The following is a 17,500-nucleotide window of genomic DNA, read 5'->3' as shown; positions in this document are numbered from 1 at the left end:
CAGCAATTGTACGATGGGTTGTGCACATTGGTCACCCAGAAAGAGTTGAAGTGACCAGAAATATTGAAAGTCAAAGTGCATGCAGCCAGAATCACCATACATTGACATCATTATGCATTGTTTACATTGGTAAGAAAAGAAACTGTGACTACTTATAACCCGTGGTGCAACAGCCAACTCATTTCATATGTTAAAACTCCTGTGACTTTCTGAATACACACTAAGAATTGAACATTTATTTTATTTTCACATTTTTGTACTTTCCAGATATTTTTAAAAAATAATGCATCATTTTTACAATGGTATTCTTTGCTTTACAGCTGTACTATTTGTTATTTTGATACTGTATGGACTGGGCATGATTCCTCTCACATACATCTTCAGTTACTTCAGAAATACTGCAGCCGGAGGATTTGCTCTTATGACTATCATCAATCTAATATTGGGTAAGTTTGAACAATTTTCCATTGTTGAGTGTAATTGAACAACAATACATTTCAGTAAGGTAGCATGTTTTTAAATCTTAGAACATAAGTATTTCTTGCAACTGCATCATATCTCTCTAAATTTTACCAGGACATTGTTTAAATATTTCCATTCAAAGTGGTACAGAATACAGGAAAACCTCGTTATTAAGAAGTTCTAGTGATCAAAATATGTTACTGTGACTGAAATGAAATGATATGTATGAAATATATACTTCTAGGTAGAAATTAATTCGCCAGGTGGGTGGGGGGGGGGGGGCAGGGCAAAGGGCCTCTTGCCCTCCTTTCCGGACATCCATGACTGTACAATTCTTTTAAAGGTGTCAGCAACTTGTGGATGCTAATTTTCTGCTGGTTTTAATTTTCCCTTTTATTGCAAATTTATGCATACAATATATTTTAATTACATGCATTGAATAGATGATCCCTCCTCTATTTTTGCCCAAGTAAACAATACGTTACTTACACTCATCTATTACAAGATCATGCTTAATTTAAGATTTAATGGGTGAAAGTAGGAAACTAGTTTTATAAACTGTATTATTAAAAAATGAAGAGCATTTAAATTATTTTAAAATTGTACACTGTAATTGTTATTTTGTTTCAGGAATTGTTTTAACATTGACTGCATATCTTCTGGAAGTTGGTAAAGAAGACACAACTATGCGATTTGTATTTGAACTATTTCCGCACTTCACACTATGCTACAGCCTTAAGACATTTTCTGTTATTGCAACTGCCAATAATAGGTGCAACATTATACCGCAGGAAGCCAAAGAACAGCTGTGTAATGAAGATGCACCTGCTGCTATAGTTGCATGCTGTGGTGAGTAAATTAATTTATTTAATGTAACACCATGGTGGGTATGCTGAAGCTTCAGGACAGGATAGATCAGGCATAGGTGAGATCATAGGCATAACTTGGTAAGGGAAAGGGGGCACTTGCCCCCCCCCCCACCCACATTTTCAGGTTTATTAAAATATACAAGTTAGGGGACCTGAGAAACAAAGTAATAAAGAGTAATATTTGTGATTTCGCAAATGTCACAGCTATTTAGCAATTTATCCTGGATGTTTTTTATTGGATGGAAAACTTTTTGAATCTCTTCCCAAAAACGTAAGCCCCAAGTTTGATTCTGACTCCTCAAAATTAGGCCTGAAGTCTGATTCTTCCCCCTCAAAATTAGGCCTAGTTTGATTCTGCCCCTCAAAATTAGGCCTAGTTTGATTCTACCCCTCAAAATTAGGCTGTTTGATTTTGCCCCCTCAAAATGGGACCCCATATCTGATTCTGCCCCCTCAAAATTAAGCCCAAGTTTAATTCTGCACCCTAAAAATTAGGCCCAAGTTTAATTCTGCTCCCTCAAAATTAGGCCCAAGTTTAATTCTGCTCCCTCAAAATTAGGCCCAATGTTAATTCTGCTCTCTCAAAATTGGGCCCAAGTTTAATTCTGCCCCCTCAAAATTAGGCCCAAGTTTAATTCTGTCCCCTCAAAATTAGGCCCAACTTTAATTCTGCTTCCTGAAAATTGGGCCCAAGTTTAATTCTGCCCCCTCAAAATTAGGCCCAAGTTTAATTCTGCCCCCTCAAAATTAGGCCCAACTTTAATTCTGCTTCCTGAAAATTGGGCCCAAGTTTAATTCTGCCCCCTCAAAATTAGGCCCAAGTTTAATTCTGCCCCCTCAAAATTTGGCCCAAGTTTAATTCTGCCTCCTCAAAATTAGGCCCAGTTTGATTCTGCCCCCTCAAAATTAGGCCCAAGTTATGCCCATGGATGAAATGGTTCAGACACATGAAGAGGATGGATGCAGAAAGACTACCAGTAAGAGCTTAACGCACAAGGAGTGGAAGTAATGCCAAGGGGGGTACCAAGATGTCGGTGGAAAGAGCAGATAGCGGAGAGTGTTAGAAGAGGACAACATTGTAAAGGGGAGTGGGTGAAGACCAAAAAAAAATGGAGAGACTTGACGTCTATGCTGACCCAGCCAGAGGCAGGAAATGTCAAAGAATGATGATGATGAATGTAAAACCATTGGATATAGTGTTTCAAGTAAATTTAAGTATATTGTAACTACACTTACATTCTTATTACATAATTAGATTGACTTCTTGTTTGTTAGATGATTATGTTCGCTATTGTTTTCTGATTGGATATCACAAAGCCTGAAAGTGATGATGTTACCGCTACACCATCACGGAGGGCCACCCCAACAGGCCCGTAGCTAGAGGGGGACAGGGGGGGCAACTGTCCCGCCTGAGAGCTTGCTCTGCCCCCCCCCCCCCTGTGAAAAATGCAGAACACATTCCTACCTTGAATTCTCACTAATCTTTACAATTATATCATGTGTTACTCTAGCAACATTACGAAGACACTTACTGATTTTGTGATTTATTAGGGTGTATGGGATTCCATATAATGTTGTATCAGGATTGGGGGGGGGGGAGGGAATTCCCTTCCAGTTGGACTTCGGGAAATGATTTCACAATTTTCAGTATCTAGAACAGTTGTGACATTTTCAGTAGTATTGTATTAAAGGTGCCTCATGTGTTTGGATGTTTTTCTTGGATGTGTTGCTATGAACTTTGAATTGCTTAAATTTTTGTTTCCCAATTTTTGTTTCCCAAGTCTATTTTTTGGTAATAGTGTGGTAGAGAGAGGGAGTGGATATTTGATTTTTGTTACTTTGCGTTGCTTTCCTGCCACTTCCAGCTAATCGCAACAATGACGTGAAATTGATGAAGAGACACTCATAAACAGTGCCGCAACTACAGGGTGCATTGTCCCCTCCCCCTGACCTTGGACAGAAGTCCTTTCTAGGGGAAGCAAACATTTAAGTAAAAAACAAGACTAGGAGAATCTAAGAATAGCAGGACAATTGGATACTCATGATGGAATTAGTTTTTACGTGTTCCTTGCATTTTTCTACCAGATGGCCAAGGGCACTTGCAAGGGGCACAGAGGGGCAATTCCCCCTCCTAATTTCAAATTTTATATAAATAAAGAAAACATTTTGTAAAATTTTCTTGCTCGCTCCGCTCACAATTTCTACTGTTCTTATTAAACAGAATGCCATGGTGCCCCGTGAAATTATTGCACCCTATTAAAACAATTTCTTTCTATGAAACTTAATATGAAATATTAATCCAAGAATGTAATGTAATGTAATCCAAGAAGCCATTGATCAATCAAAGGATTCCTATTTGTTTGTCAGGTGTCAAAAAATGTATTTTATTTATAATATAATACAATTCACACAATATTTTGCAAAATGGTTAACGTAACCAGTAGGCAAACATTATCTGTAGTGATGCAAGTGATGCATCACTTCCCCTTCGAAGGAAATAGAGTCCGTGGTGGACTAAGGGACCCTTGTTTTAGTGTTTTAGCAAGTACAATTTTTTTTTACACAATTCATCAAAGTGTAGGTAATACGTAACCATTATTATTTAATTAATTCTATTTTTCTTGCATAACACAACACAATAGTGTTGTTGGATTCTCATTAGATTCCTTTGTGCGTAAAAATCTTGCATACTGGAAACTAGAGGGAATCATTATGAAGCATGATTTATAAAGGGCTCCCTTAATCAGTTTTGCAGAGAGTCCCAAAGTTGTTGGTGCATATTAATCATCTATTAACATTATCGACCTGTAAATATCAAGTAGATACAGTCCCTATTAGCCTACCTAGGTATTTATGTTAAACTTCATATTCTTTGGCAATCTGGAAAGGTCATTATCAAAATATTACTATTTGATGATGCTTGAAGTTCTTTTGTTCGTTGCAGTTTCAAGATACCATCCCTTTTCTGTTACTTATTTCTTTTGGAGGAGAGGACAGGTGCCTCTGAGTACCCTGTTATGTCTGTCAATGCGACACAATATATTAAAAATTTGCCCCCTCTAGGATTGACTTCAACCCCCCCCCCCCCTACAAAGAATTCCTGGCTACAGGCCTGCACCCCAATTAGCAGCCAACCTTGACAGCTATTCATTTCTGTCTTCGTGGAAATTTATCTTAGTTTCCAAGTAAACATGATCTGTTTCAAATACTACTATACCAGAATTTCGCAAAATCATAGGAGCATTTGATAAATTTTTTCATGAAATTTTCTTGGCATTTGAATGATTATTTGTTGTGTTTGTTACTAAGCTACTAATCATTTCTTCCATGATTTTGAATATTTTTTTTTCAATTCTGGACTGACTAGAGAAAACTACATGCCAAATGTTGATCCTCAGTGAGGGCGATACGAGTGATTGCCCTTCTCAACTGCCAGTTTTTTGGATACATTTTTATGCCTAATATTTCTGGAGACTCAAATGTTCTGTCTGTTCACCAAGTTTTACAGGCTGAAGATTTTTTAAAAAGTTTGCTTGAAGTCCACTTTATGATCATGATAGGCTAATCGGAACTAGACCTACAGTTTAAATTTGTATCTGATTGCTGTGGGGAATCGAACGAAACCCCCTTGAGACAATAGGTGTTTGTTTTTGTTGTTTACTCACTTCACTCCTCATACATGATCGGTCAGTCTACCATACCAATGAGAAGAATTATAGCATCCTACAGTAATGACGATCTATTCCAGCTTTGGACTTTATTTTTTCAAAATAATGCTCTAATCTCTAAAAACGGAAGTTGGCTTGACTCCTGTTTACACTATATATTGTGCACATAAAACAGTGCAAGTGTAGCTTAGAACTAATTCTCGCTGAGGTGAAATACCGAACAAAAATTCACCCATCCCAACTGCAACTTTTGAATCCCCCACTGCTACATGCTTGCATTACGTGCAGCCATGTTCAGTGTATCTAACTCTTGTTCCTTTCTGGAGGAACATCATTCTGCTAATGGAGACACAAAAGTAAACAATATCACTTGATCACAATTGAAACAGGCAATACCGCTATGAACTGACACCCATACCGATGCCTATATTGTTACTAACTATTACTGATACCTATGCTTGAAAAGTGTAACAATTAAAAGTTATTCAAAATACTGATTAATATTAATGTCTATGTATTCCACTCCAGTTATGTGAATTTTAATTTATTAAGAGTTTTGCTTTCAGATATTCAGGATTGATATCAAAATATGAAAATAAATGTTATACAGGGTTATCCTAAAAGACATATAAATTGAAATGTATTTGTTACATGAGAAAGCATTTAGTACTGTGGTATAGAGAAAGTCTTCAAGTTTACGGCCTCCGCTTTTCTTTTATCTTTGTAACGTTAGCATCACGTGAACACCCTTGACGTAAGTCGAGCAGTATGGCCGCTAGCCAGGTGGAAAAGGCTTTCTGTGTGATTGAATTTGCCAAAACAAAATTCTGTTACTATCGTGCAGCATCATTTTAGAAAACGGCATGGTAATCAACCACCCACAAAGCAATCCATCTACAATTGGAGCAAGAAATTTAAGGAAACTGGTTGTCTGTGCAAGGGGAAAAGTCGTGTATGGGGAGAACTGGACTATGGCATTGATATCTGTTGTTCTACAAAAGGGTCACACATAGAACACTTGTAACTTAGGAACCATGTAAATATTTCAGCCCCATTATTAAAACTTCTTTGTGTAAAACTTTGAGTATCTATTTCTTTTAGGCTAACCCTGTATAGTCACACAATCCAGTTTTTTACACAATACTGGTGCAAAATATATGTGGACCTTGAATTTTGAATAATTTCCAAGTTAATTAGACTCTGCAAACTCTTTGGAACATAGCATTTTTGCAGATTCCATGAAACACTAAAATGCCAGAAAAGGATTGATTGGTTTCAGTAAATCATTTCAAACTGATATTTTCCCATATCGATACATTAGCATCAGTATCACCTCAATTCTAAATTGAACCCATCCCCAATTCACTGCTTTCCAGCCACAAGTTGAAAAGAAAGCCATAATAACAGTGTTGTATTTACATCATTTGCTTTTTCCTTCTTCTTTCCTTTAACTGTGCAAGTTTGTATATGTCTATCCCCCCCCCCCACACACACATACCCCTTCTTAATTATATTCTTAATATACTAGTGGTTTTTCACACAATGAAAATCTTCTAGTCAACAAGAGGGATAATCATAATGTTTTTTTTTTTTAGAATTTGCTTTCTTTTTTGTTTATTTCACTCTGCTTTTCTGCCACTTTTGGCTAATCGTGAAGATAAGGATGAGTGATGATATGATGAAATTGATGAAGGGACACTCACAAAAATGCACATGCTAAGGCTGGGATTCGAATCCGGGACCCCTGCCATCATAGCATGCTGTGCTAACCACTGCACCACAGAGCTTGACAGAAATGAGGACATATCAAAGAAAAAAGAGCCCAAGTTCAGTATACACCTGTAGTATTAATTTTCTCTACAAAATATCTTTCCATATATAACAATCCTTGCCATATTTTGGAAGTTGGCTTTGATGCTACTTGCCTGTAAGGATTATGATAATCATTTAACTACATTGGTGTGATAAGGGGAAGCTATTCATTTCATGTTATTTCTATCGTTTTTTTTTTTATTTTGGTTTATCCATACTTCCTGGGAAATGTACAGAACTTCGAATTGAAGGGTACCAAACCAAATGGGTGACAAACTTTCACAGCCCAGAGAACTTCAAGGCAAACAGCATTTGTAAACTCCGTACCAGCTAAATGTAGACCAGGCAAACGAGAACAAGTCTCTGCACAAGTAGTGATGCGAGACGGCTCCACCAATGAACAGTGAGAGAAACAGGATTGTGTAAATGGGAGATGGGAGTTTTCCCGATTTTCTTTTTTGCTATACAGCGTTGCAAACTTTTGAAAAGGATAATACCGAACGCACATGGCAAATGGACCGTATTTTTGTCTCCAGGTCGATACAATTGGTTTAAGAATTTCTTAGGGAAATATTAGGGTTAAAATGCAAGAGCAAATTTTGACAAGCTGCGTGCATTTAGTGTACAGACTAAGGTCTGGACCGTACGTCCGTACATGTATGATCAGAACCGTACGGTTGGCAACACTGAGCTATCACCCCCTGATTTTCCTCCTCCTCCTCTGCCGATATGCATGGCTCTGCTCTACAGTTAGCTGGAGCAGGGTATAGGCAAAGATTTTAATCTCATAGATTAAACCAGCATGCCATAATCAGGATTGGCAAGGTAATTTACTTGTTATATTTTTTCCATAAATTATGCATAATTTACTTTACATAGAAAACCAGTTTTTTACACATGTAAGAAACTAATTTTCTTTTATAAATTGGTAACATTTTAAACTTTAATTTTCACACATATTTCAACACAAAATCCTTATTTTCTGAAGATTGTTTATACACCCTCAACCTCACTAACAGATTGTTAAAAATAGATGTTTTACATATTTTTAAAAATTGAGAAACCATTTGATACAAGGTCTTGCACATAGATTAACAACAATTTATTTGGATTGGATTTTAAAGTTTTAGTAACAGCTTCAAATTCCTTTTCCATGCATATTGTACACTTGCATAGGCTAATTGTGATGTAGATGTGAATATAGTAGTTTGTAAAATTCCAATGCAAGAGTGCATAAAAATCAGAAGGAAGGTTTTTTAAAGCCTTTTTTTTTTATTTTCTGCCACTGCCAACTGCCATACATAACAATAATCACTGCAAAGAACATGTTTTTTTTTTAATTTTTGTTTTATTCTAGTTTTTTGTGTACTTTATGTTTTTCTAAGTGTTTTCTGCATCTTTTACACATAATTTATGTGTCATGTAGAAAAAGTTTCTTTACATGTAATTGCATAACCTTGGCCACAATACAGTGTCTTGTATGCCAGGGGCCCTGGGTTCGAATCCCAGCCTGGGCATGAATGTTTGTGTCCATTCATCACATCATCACTCATCCCCATCTTCACAAATTAGCCAAAAGTGGCACAAAAAGTGAAGTAAAATAAAGCAAATCAATCAATAAATAAATACAATATCGTGCTATTTTTTCCTCTCATTCTCTTTACAATACAAAGTCTGTACAATGCTTCACTACCTTCATTTCAGAGAATCTCTGCACAAAACACAACAACTGCCTGGAACCTAAACCATACATGGTTTGGACCACTGAGGCGAACAACGGACTCCTGATAGAAGTTGTCTACTTTCTAGTGGATGCCCTGGTGTATACTTTCATATTGTTCATGATAGAGTATGGACTCTTTGGCAAGATATATCTTGCAATATGCAAGAAAATTTGGGGAGAAAGAAAGGAATGGAGTGCTACAGACCAAGATGATGATGTTGTAAAAGAAAGTAGCAGAGTTCTACAGCAAATTACATGTAAGTTTCTTTTTCACTTTTTTTCTCACTTTAACAAGTATTAAATACACACTTTTGTTTCTTGCATTTTCTAATTTTAAGACATGTGGGGCATTCCAGTGTTATATGTGTGACATTCACACAAAAAATGTAAGGTTCTAGACATGAAATTGGATTATTTATTTATTGAAATTTTCAGTACAGCAGAAGCCATTTTAATCCGGAAAGAAACAACAGTAAAACAGTGCACTAGTGTTAAAAAGAAAGCACACACAAAACAAGATAAAATAAAATAAACAAAATATAAATATAAACATGATTATAAACAAGCCAAGACAGTACCAAGGTAAACAGATTGTTTTCACAATGCATTACTTATGTACAATTTTTTCTAAGTTGGTGATAAAAGACTAATAGAATATGAACTGAATATATCTACTTGGTTTGAGATGATGTTGAATTGTTTCGGTAGTCTATGGAATAATGAACGTTGTATGAGTGAGATCTGCAACATATCTACATGATTCTTAAATATTTATGTTTAAGTTTACAAGCAGATCTCCCTTAGGTAAGTGTCTCAGGACTGGCACTTTATATCGAACGATGGAGAGGACTGAGAACACTCTTGATCTTGGAGGTATGAGAAGGGGCAGCCATGTTCCAGATGGGTGAACAGTATTCTAGAATGGGGGGGGGGAAGAAAAGTTTTGAAGTAAATGGAAAGTGCTTTAGGGTTATGGAATTCGGAGAATCTGTAAAGTAAGCCTAGCATATGCATTGCCTTTTGTGTGATGGTTGATATGTGATTATCAAAAGTTTAGAATCTATGATGATACCTATATCTTGGTGTTGTGCTTCTTTTACTAGAGGGATATCAGTGAGTGTATAATTACCTTCAAGAATGTTTTGTTTCAATGAAATTGTTATGTATGAGCATTTAGAAGGGTTTATGGACAGTTTCCATTGCTTACACTATTCATAGAATCTGTTTATATCATTTTGGAGAAATTGCATGTCTGATGGCTGTTTTATTTCTCTCGTAATCTTGCAATCATTGGCGAACATTAGAATTGTGCATGAGATTGGGGAATTAAAGTCATTCAGACAGATATAATACAAATAATAGAGGGCCAAGAATGCTTCCTTACTGCACACCAGACATAACAGGAAGCCAGTTAGAATGAGTTCCAGGAAGTATAGCACGTTGTTGTCTATTTCTTAGATAGTCTTTCACTACTTTTAACGTGTTTCCAGTTATGTTAAATCTGTTGGCTAATTTATGTAGTAAATAATAGTGATCCACTGAATCAAAAGCGTTGGACAGATCAAAGTACACAACATCCAACTGATTACGATTAGTAATTGCGTTTATGGCATAGGATTGCATAGAAGACAGATTGGTAAGGCTTGATGGATGGTGTCCCATGACGTTTTCTTCAACAGCGGAATCTTATGCCTGGGGGTGCAGAATGGGAGCTACCCCCTTTCACTGGGATTTTGAAGATAGCACACAGCGACTCGTGGTCTGACTGAAGCAGATTCAAGGAGGGTGTGACGTCACAGGTTTCAAAGAAGGACAAAATCCCCACACAAAATAACTTCGTGGCTGGAAAGAGCTGCCAAAGTGTAATCATAGCAACACTAAGAGTTCTTTGGGACTCCGCCTATGAGGCCGATAGAAACAATCTATAAGTATTTTTCTATGGTGGTTAGTACTTACTTTTAACCAGAATAATTTGCAGTCTCATTGTAAATCCAATCATATCTTGCTGTGCCACTTCTTGTTCACATACACCATAACACCACCACCACCACGCATTTTACGATCCTTACGGTAAACATTGAACTGCTCATAGAGGGGAATTTCAACACACGAGATATCAAAATTGAGCCAAGACTCACTAAAGCACACACAGTCATATTCAGAGAAGTCAGGAATCATTAATTCACAGTCCAAAAACTTATTTTTGTTGTTATCCCTGTAGACATCCCTGGTCCAGGCTCAAGTTTGTAATGTACCAAGTTGGTTGATTGGAATAGTTACTTTAAGGAAGTCGTGACTAAGGCTGTTTTGAATCTACTATGTTTCTTAACCCAAATCCTGGTATTTACAAAGGTGCTGTTTGAAGCTATTGGCATGTTGTTCACGCCGCCTCGAAATGTGCACAATCTCAACTGCAATAATCATATGTCAAGTACTACTAATATTATACTTATGTACTGATATTCCGGGAACAATTTGTTACAAGCTTAGATAATTTTGTCAGGATAAATATGTACTCAAATATTTAAGTTGTGACTCAAGGCCAAATTTGTTATAACAACTAGCGCAACGAAGAGTGGCTGCTATATCAACAAGCAAGTACAATAATCATAAACACAACAATATTAATGGACGTTCCAGCATCTCGTCATAACAGGTCATTCAACATTTCAGCTATGTATAATTCAAATCTTTTATGATCTCTTCTCAACATTTTTGACTAGACAAGGTTTACAACTTTCGCACTTTCTAACTAATGTTCGTAATTTAAGCAGACCGTTACATTCAACCTTCAGTCGTTAAGCTATTTGTAATTATTATGGCCACAAAACAATCCCAAAATTAAGATTAATTAGTGCTCTTACAAATTATATCAAAGTTATATCGTATTCAACTGTGCGTGCTCAGACCACGTATTTTGATTTGATGCGTATTCATTCATTATGTATATTTTGCCAACGTGGTCTGGTATCAATTGTCATAATCACTCGCAAATGCCAAAATTAAAAAGAAACTAGAGTTTATTAGAGAAAGTCACGTTTAGCCACTTTTCATCAATTGCGACTATGCAATATTTCGCATGTAACAAAAGTGTTATTTTGATGTGACTTGCCGGATAATGATAGTATATCAGGTACAGAGCACATTCGTAATTTGAGTGGAACAATGTGCAATTGTGAGTTCACAGTTCTAAATTCACTTCACAGAATAAGAGGGTACGTACCTTAATAATACAGAGAGAGACCTCTGATACTCGTGAAATAAAATAAGCACAATCTTGACATCTTTCAGAATGCACGCGTTCATATTGGCCATTGTCCAAATCGTGTCTCTTCCTCATTGTAAAAATGGCAATCATCTATTTGGCTTTGGTAATGCAGTAAACAGGAAATGCACCCTTCCTTTCCATGTAGACAGATTGGAATTTTCACTGCCTCCGACAATTCTGATGTACTTGCGACAAAAGCATGTGATTGAAACATTGGTATTTCAATCCGAAACTACGTACATCCTCTGACGTCTTAATTGCCTTTATAAGTCTTGTATCGTCATCTTGGTCAAAAGCAAAAGACACACCCAGAACGAATGCTGTTTCTTCTTATACAAAATGTGTATTTGTTTCCGACGTTCACTTCCTTCTTTCTTATGCAGAGTGTACCTCGCATTCCTGGTAGATCTTTCATGACTTGGAATTGACCAAATTGAATGGGACTCAGTCAAACTCATTGTCAAGTATACTTTTCCATTCAATCACTTTCCACTGTCAAATAACTAGTGGTGTGCAGGACAGAATTTTTTGAGTCGGGATGGGAAATTTTTTAAATCCCGACATTCGGGACAGGAAAAATTCGCAATTTCCCGACAAAGTCAGGAAATTTTCAGGATGGGAAATGTTTGAAATTTCCCGAAGCTCTTGAAATCTCGAATTCTGCAGGTAATTTTCACCTTAAGTGATTGTTTTTGCATTTCTGGTACAAAAACTAATAATTTCCGATAAGTTGCAGACATTTACAATGCAGATAATGTCGAGAAGTAACGACTTTTTAAAATGACCATTTGGTATTTCCCGACTGCTCAGGATCCCGAAAAGTCAGGAAGTCATTACCTGATCCCGGTCCCAACTTTTCGGGATCCAACACACCCCTACAAATAACTTCTCACGTAAATCAACATTATCTTCGAAAACCACAACGTTGAAAAATGCTGCCTCCTTAACACCGCCAAAAGTACTTCATGCTGTTTTCGAAGTAAAAGTAATCTCATGCAAAGGCAACTTATTTGCTTCATGGTTCGAAGAAAATAATAGACACTTACACAGCTGTTCTAGGTCGCGAGTAGTGGAAGTAATGCATCGCGAGGCAATGCATCCCGTGTCTTGCAGAGCTGTGAGTGAGCAGAATCGTGCAACCTGGCAAAATATGGTGAGGACCTCTAGTGGCAATTCAGACAACCTTATCTTAATCAGTAACATGACACAATAGCATACCGAAGGATGAGGAAATCTGTGAGTTTTTTACGCAACGATAAAAAAATTTAATTTAATTTAAACTTGTGCTTTGTACTAGTTGTGCTGTCTAGTATGTTTGTGTTTGTCTTGTGTAGTAGTTGTGGTGTGTAGTTTATGTTTATATTGTGTAGTAGTTGTGGTGTGTTTGTGTTTATATTGTGTTATAGTTGTGATGTGTTAATGTGTGTCTTGTGTAGTAGTTGTGCTGTCTAATGTGTTTATGTTTGTCTTGTGTAGTAGTTCCTCCATTCATATTGGCGGTTAGGCGTAGAGCTGACAACTCTGCACTGTAAAAAAAAAATGTCAAGAAACAGCAATATAAGGCCATGGATGTTCCCAAGGTAAAATATTCCTGAGGTAAAATAGTCCCCCGTTCGAATCTCCGGGTGGGGACTACTTTGGGAGGTCCCTGGACTAAGGATAAGATCTGCATTAGAAATAAGGATATTAAATTAGGCACCTGGAATGTTCTGAGTCTTTACCGGCCTGGGGCATTTCAGTGTACAGTTAGTGAGATAGTTAAGTATAAATTAGATGTAGTAGCTGTCCAGGAAGTTAGGTGGCCAGGAGAAGGGAATTGTAAAACTAAAAATTATACTTTTTTCTACAGTGGTACTGAAACTCATAATTTTGGAACAGGCTTTTTCATAAATAATAGAATTATCTCGGCTCTTAAAACAGTAGAATTTATTAATGATAGGATATCATATGCAGTTTTACAGGGTAGGTGGTGTAAAATTATTTTAATAAACATACATGCACCAACGGAAGATAAAGATGATAATACTAAAGATGATTTTTATACAGAGTTAGAACAGGTCTTTGATAAATTTTCTCAGTATGATATGAAAATTCTGTTAGGTGACTGTAATGCACAAATTGGCAAAGAAGAGACATTTAAACCCACGATTGGTAAAGAAAGTCTTCATGAATTAAGTAATGATAATGGTATAAGATTGATTACTTTTGCAACCTCAAAGAATTTAATTGTGAAAAGTACCACTTTTAAGCATAAAGGTATCCATAAATATACACTGGACTTCTCCAGATGGTAAAACTCATAATCAGATAGATCATATTCTCATTGATAAGAGAAGACATACTAGTATAATTGACGTTCGTACACATAGAGGTGCTGACTGTGCCAGTGACCATTATTTAGTAATTACTAAATTAAGAGAAAGACTCTCAGTGATAAATCATAAGCAACAAAATCTAAAAGTTATAAAATTTGATACAGGAAAGTTTACTGATGAAAGAATTAAGAAACATTACCAAATTAAACTGTCAAATAGATTTGATATTTTGCAGGATTTAAATGATGATGAAAATATAAATGAAACAGACGTAAATAAGAATTGGGAGCACATACGTAATGCAATAGAATCAGCAGCTAAAGAAACTATAGGATACCATAAACCAAGAAAAAGTAAGCATGGTTTGATAATGAATGTCATAATCTAATAGAAATAAAAAATCAGGCTAGACTTAGGTGGTTAAATAACTCTGATGATACAAATCTAAACAATTATAATAGAATAAAGTGAGAAGTTAACCACACATTTAGAAGTAAGAAAAGAGATTACTTGAAAAGCAAAATTAACGAAATTGAAACAAACAGCAAAAACAAAAATATCAGAGATTTATATAAAGTTGTAAATGAGTTTAGAAAGGGGTGGCAACCTAAAGTAAACTTGATAAAAGATAAAGACGGTGATTTTCTAGCTGACCCAAGCAATATTCTAAATAGATGGAAGAACTACTTTAATGACCTTTTAAATGTCCATGTAGGAGATAAATCAGAAGTAAATGAAGTACACACAGCAGGAACTTTAGTTCCAGAACCTAACTTGACTGAAGTTAAAGATGCTATTAAAAGGCTAAAGAATAACAAAGCACCTGGCATTGATTTAATACCAGCTGAGTTAATTAAATATGGTGGAAATTCGTTAATATGTCAAATTCATAAATTAATTTGTTTAATATGGAATAAAGAGGAAATCCCTCAACAGTGGAAAGAATCCATACTTGTTCCTGTGTTTAAAAAAGGTGATAAAATGAACCGCAATAATTACCGTGGAATTTCTCTACTCTCAACAACATATAAAATATTGTCTAACATTCTTTTAACAAGCCTAACCCCATATGCTAATGAAATTATAGGTGATTATCAATGTGGATTTAAACGTAACAGATCAACTACAGATCAAATTTTTCACATCAGACAGACACTTGAAAAAAAGTGGGAATATAATCAAAATGTCCATCAGCTATTCATTGATTTCAAAATAGCATATGATTCGGTCAAAAGAGATAAATTATATAATATATTAGTAGAGTTTGGAATACCTAAGAAGCTTGTTAGTATGATAAAAATATGCACCAGTGAAACAGAAAGTAAAATTCGTGTGGGTATTAATATGTCTGACAAATTTACAATTCATGATGGGTTAAAACAAGGAGATGCATTATCTCCATTGCTCTTTAATTTTGCCTTAGAATATGCTGTTAGGAAGGTAAAAGAAACTAAAGAAGGACTAAAATTAAATGGTGTGACTCAGTTGTTAGCATATGCAGATGATGTAGACTTACTGGGGGATGATGTGAATACAATTAAGAATAATGTTAAAATATTTTTCAAAACTGCTAAAGAGATAAGTTTGGACGTTAACAAAGAGAAAACTAAAGATATGCTTACAGGCCGAAACCAAGTGTTAGGTAATAATCAAAATCTAATTGTTGATAACAACTCATTTCAACCAGTTTCCAAATTCAAATACTTAGGAGTAAAATTAACAAATGAAAATTATATTAAAGAGAAAATAAAAAGTAGGCTTAATTCAGGAAATGCATGTTACTTCTCTCTTCATAAACTTTTGTCTTCTCGTTTAATATCTAAGAAACTAAAAGTTAAAATATACAAAACAGTAATTTTGCCTGTAGTATTATATGGATGTGAAACTTGGTCCCTTACATTGAAAGAGGAACATAAATTGAGAGTATTTGAAAATAAGATCCTTAGGAAAATATTTGGACGTAAAAGGGATGAGGAGACAGGTGAGTGGAGAAGGTTACATAATTTAGAAGTACATAATTTGTATTCATGTCCAGATATTATTAGAATAATGAAATCAAGAAGACTTAGGTGGGCAGGCCATGTGGCACGAATGGGAGAGGAAAGAAGAGTTTACAGGATTCTTGTTGGGAAACCTGATGGTAAGAGACCTGTAGGAAGGCCAAGATGAAGATGGAGGGACAACGTTGAGATGGACCTAAGGGAAATCGGTAGGGATGGAAAAGAGTATATAGAACTTGCTCAAGATAGGGAAAGATGGAAGGCCTGTGTTGCTGCAGCCATGAACCTTCGGGTTTAAGAAGCTAGAGAGTTAGTTAGTTAGTTAAACTTGTGATTCATACAAGCAGGAAAAATGTCACAAGTTCGATGTCTCCATGCAGCAACAGCATGAGGAAGAGGTGCTGGAGCAGGCACTTCCTGACAGAGGTCCCGGGCAAGGATTTCTTCGAAGCATTCTTGCATGTGCTTGCCCCTCGAAGAGCACAAAGCATTGGAAAAGCACTCATGTTTTCAAGTATCTGTCATGGAACAAATCTGCAAACATATTCCCATCCTTAACTGCAACTTCACAAGGCAGACAACACTTTTTCACTAAGCAAATTCACACTAGTACTAGCGCAAAACAGATAAAAGAGCGGATCTACACATTTCGCACAATGTGCACTCGTCCCCATCTTGGCAATACATTAATAATGAACTGGTTTCATAGAATTATGAAGTACTGTGTGGTATTTGCTAACAATTGAAAAGACTTGAGTATGATGACATAGCCTGAATACATAAAAAGCTTTAACAAAAAAGTTTTACTTGTGTGATGCTTTAAAAATATAACAAAGTTTGATTTTATTTGTCTGTGAATCATAGAGGCTACAGATGCTAATAATTTTTGTTGGAGAAAAACACAAATTATACACATTCACAAACATTTAGCCCTCTATGCAATTAAAAACAATATAATTTCCAGATTGACAGGACCACTTTTCATGGAATGTCCCATGTTTTATATATTACAAAAAAAATGGAAAATTTTTATTGAGAAAATTGAATTTGGGGTTGAGTGTACACATTTTTTTCATTAACAAGCATTTCCTGATTTAAGTCTGCTTTTTATCTTTTATTTCCTCCTTAATATCATTTTCATTTGTTAGTATATTCATAGATACTTGAATTTGGAAACTGATCCAAACAAGTTGATAACTATAATTAAATTTTGATTATCACCCAACACTTGGTTTTGAACTGTAAACATATTTTTAGTTTTCTCTTTGTTAACTTCCAACCCTCTCTCTTTAGCTCCTTTTAAAATTATTTTGGTTATTCTAAATTGTATTTATATCATCTCCTAGCAAGACTACATCATCTGTATGTGCTAACATCCGAGTC

The 17,500-nt window shown here is 35.7% G+C and overlaps 1 protein-coding gene across 1 annotated transcript in view; it reads left to right on the top strand.

The window, feature by feature from the left end:
• Window positions 1-17,500, top strand: part of LOC145979756 (phospholipid-transporting ATPase ABCA3-like) — a 148,258-nt gene that overhangs the window by 106,236 nt on the left and 24,522 nt on the right. The window contains exons 19-21 of the mRNA XM_083112742.1: window positions 321-446; window positions 1,093-1,311; window positions 8,516-8,791. Coding sequence (XP_082968868.1) covers window positions 321-446; window positions 1,093-1,311; window positions 8,516-8,791 — 621 coding nt within the window. The remainder of the gene's footprint in view (window positions 1-320; window positions 447-1,092; window positions 1,312-8,515; window positions 8,792-17,500) is intronic.

This window comes from Lepisma saccharinum, chromosome 26 (genome assembly GCF_977018435.1).
Source record: "Lepisma saccharinum chromosome 26, izLepSacc3.1, whole genome shotgun sequence".
In the NCBI taxonomy this organism is placed as follows: Eukaryota; Metazoa; Arthropoda; class Insecta; order Zygentoma; family Lepismatidae; genus Lepisma; species Lepisma saccharinum.
The sequence above is the reverse complement of the archived record's forward strand: the minus strand, read 5'-3'. Positions and strand labels throughout refer to the sequence as shown.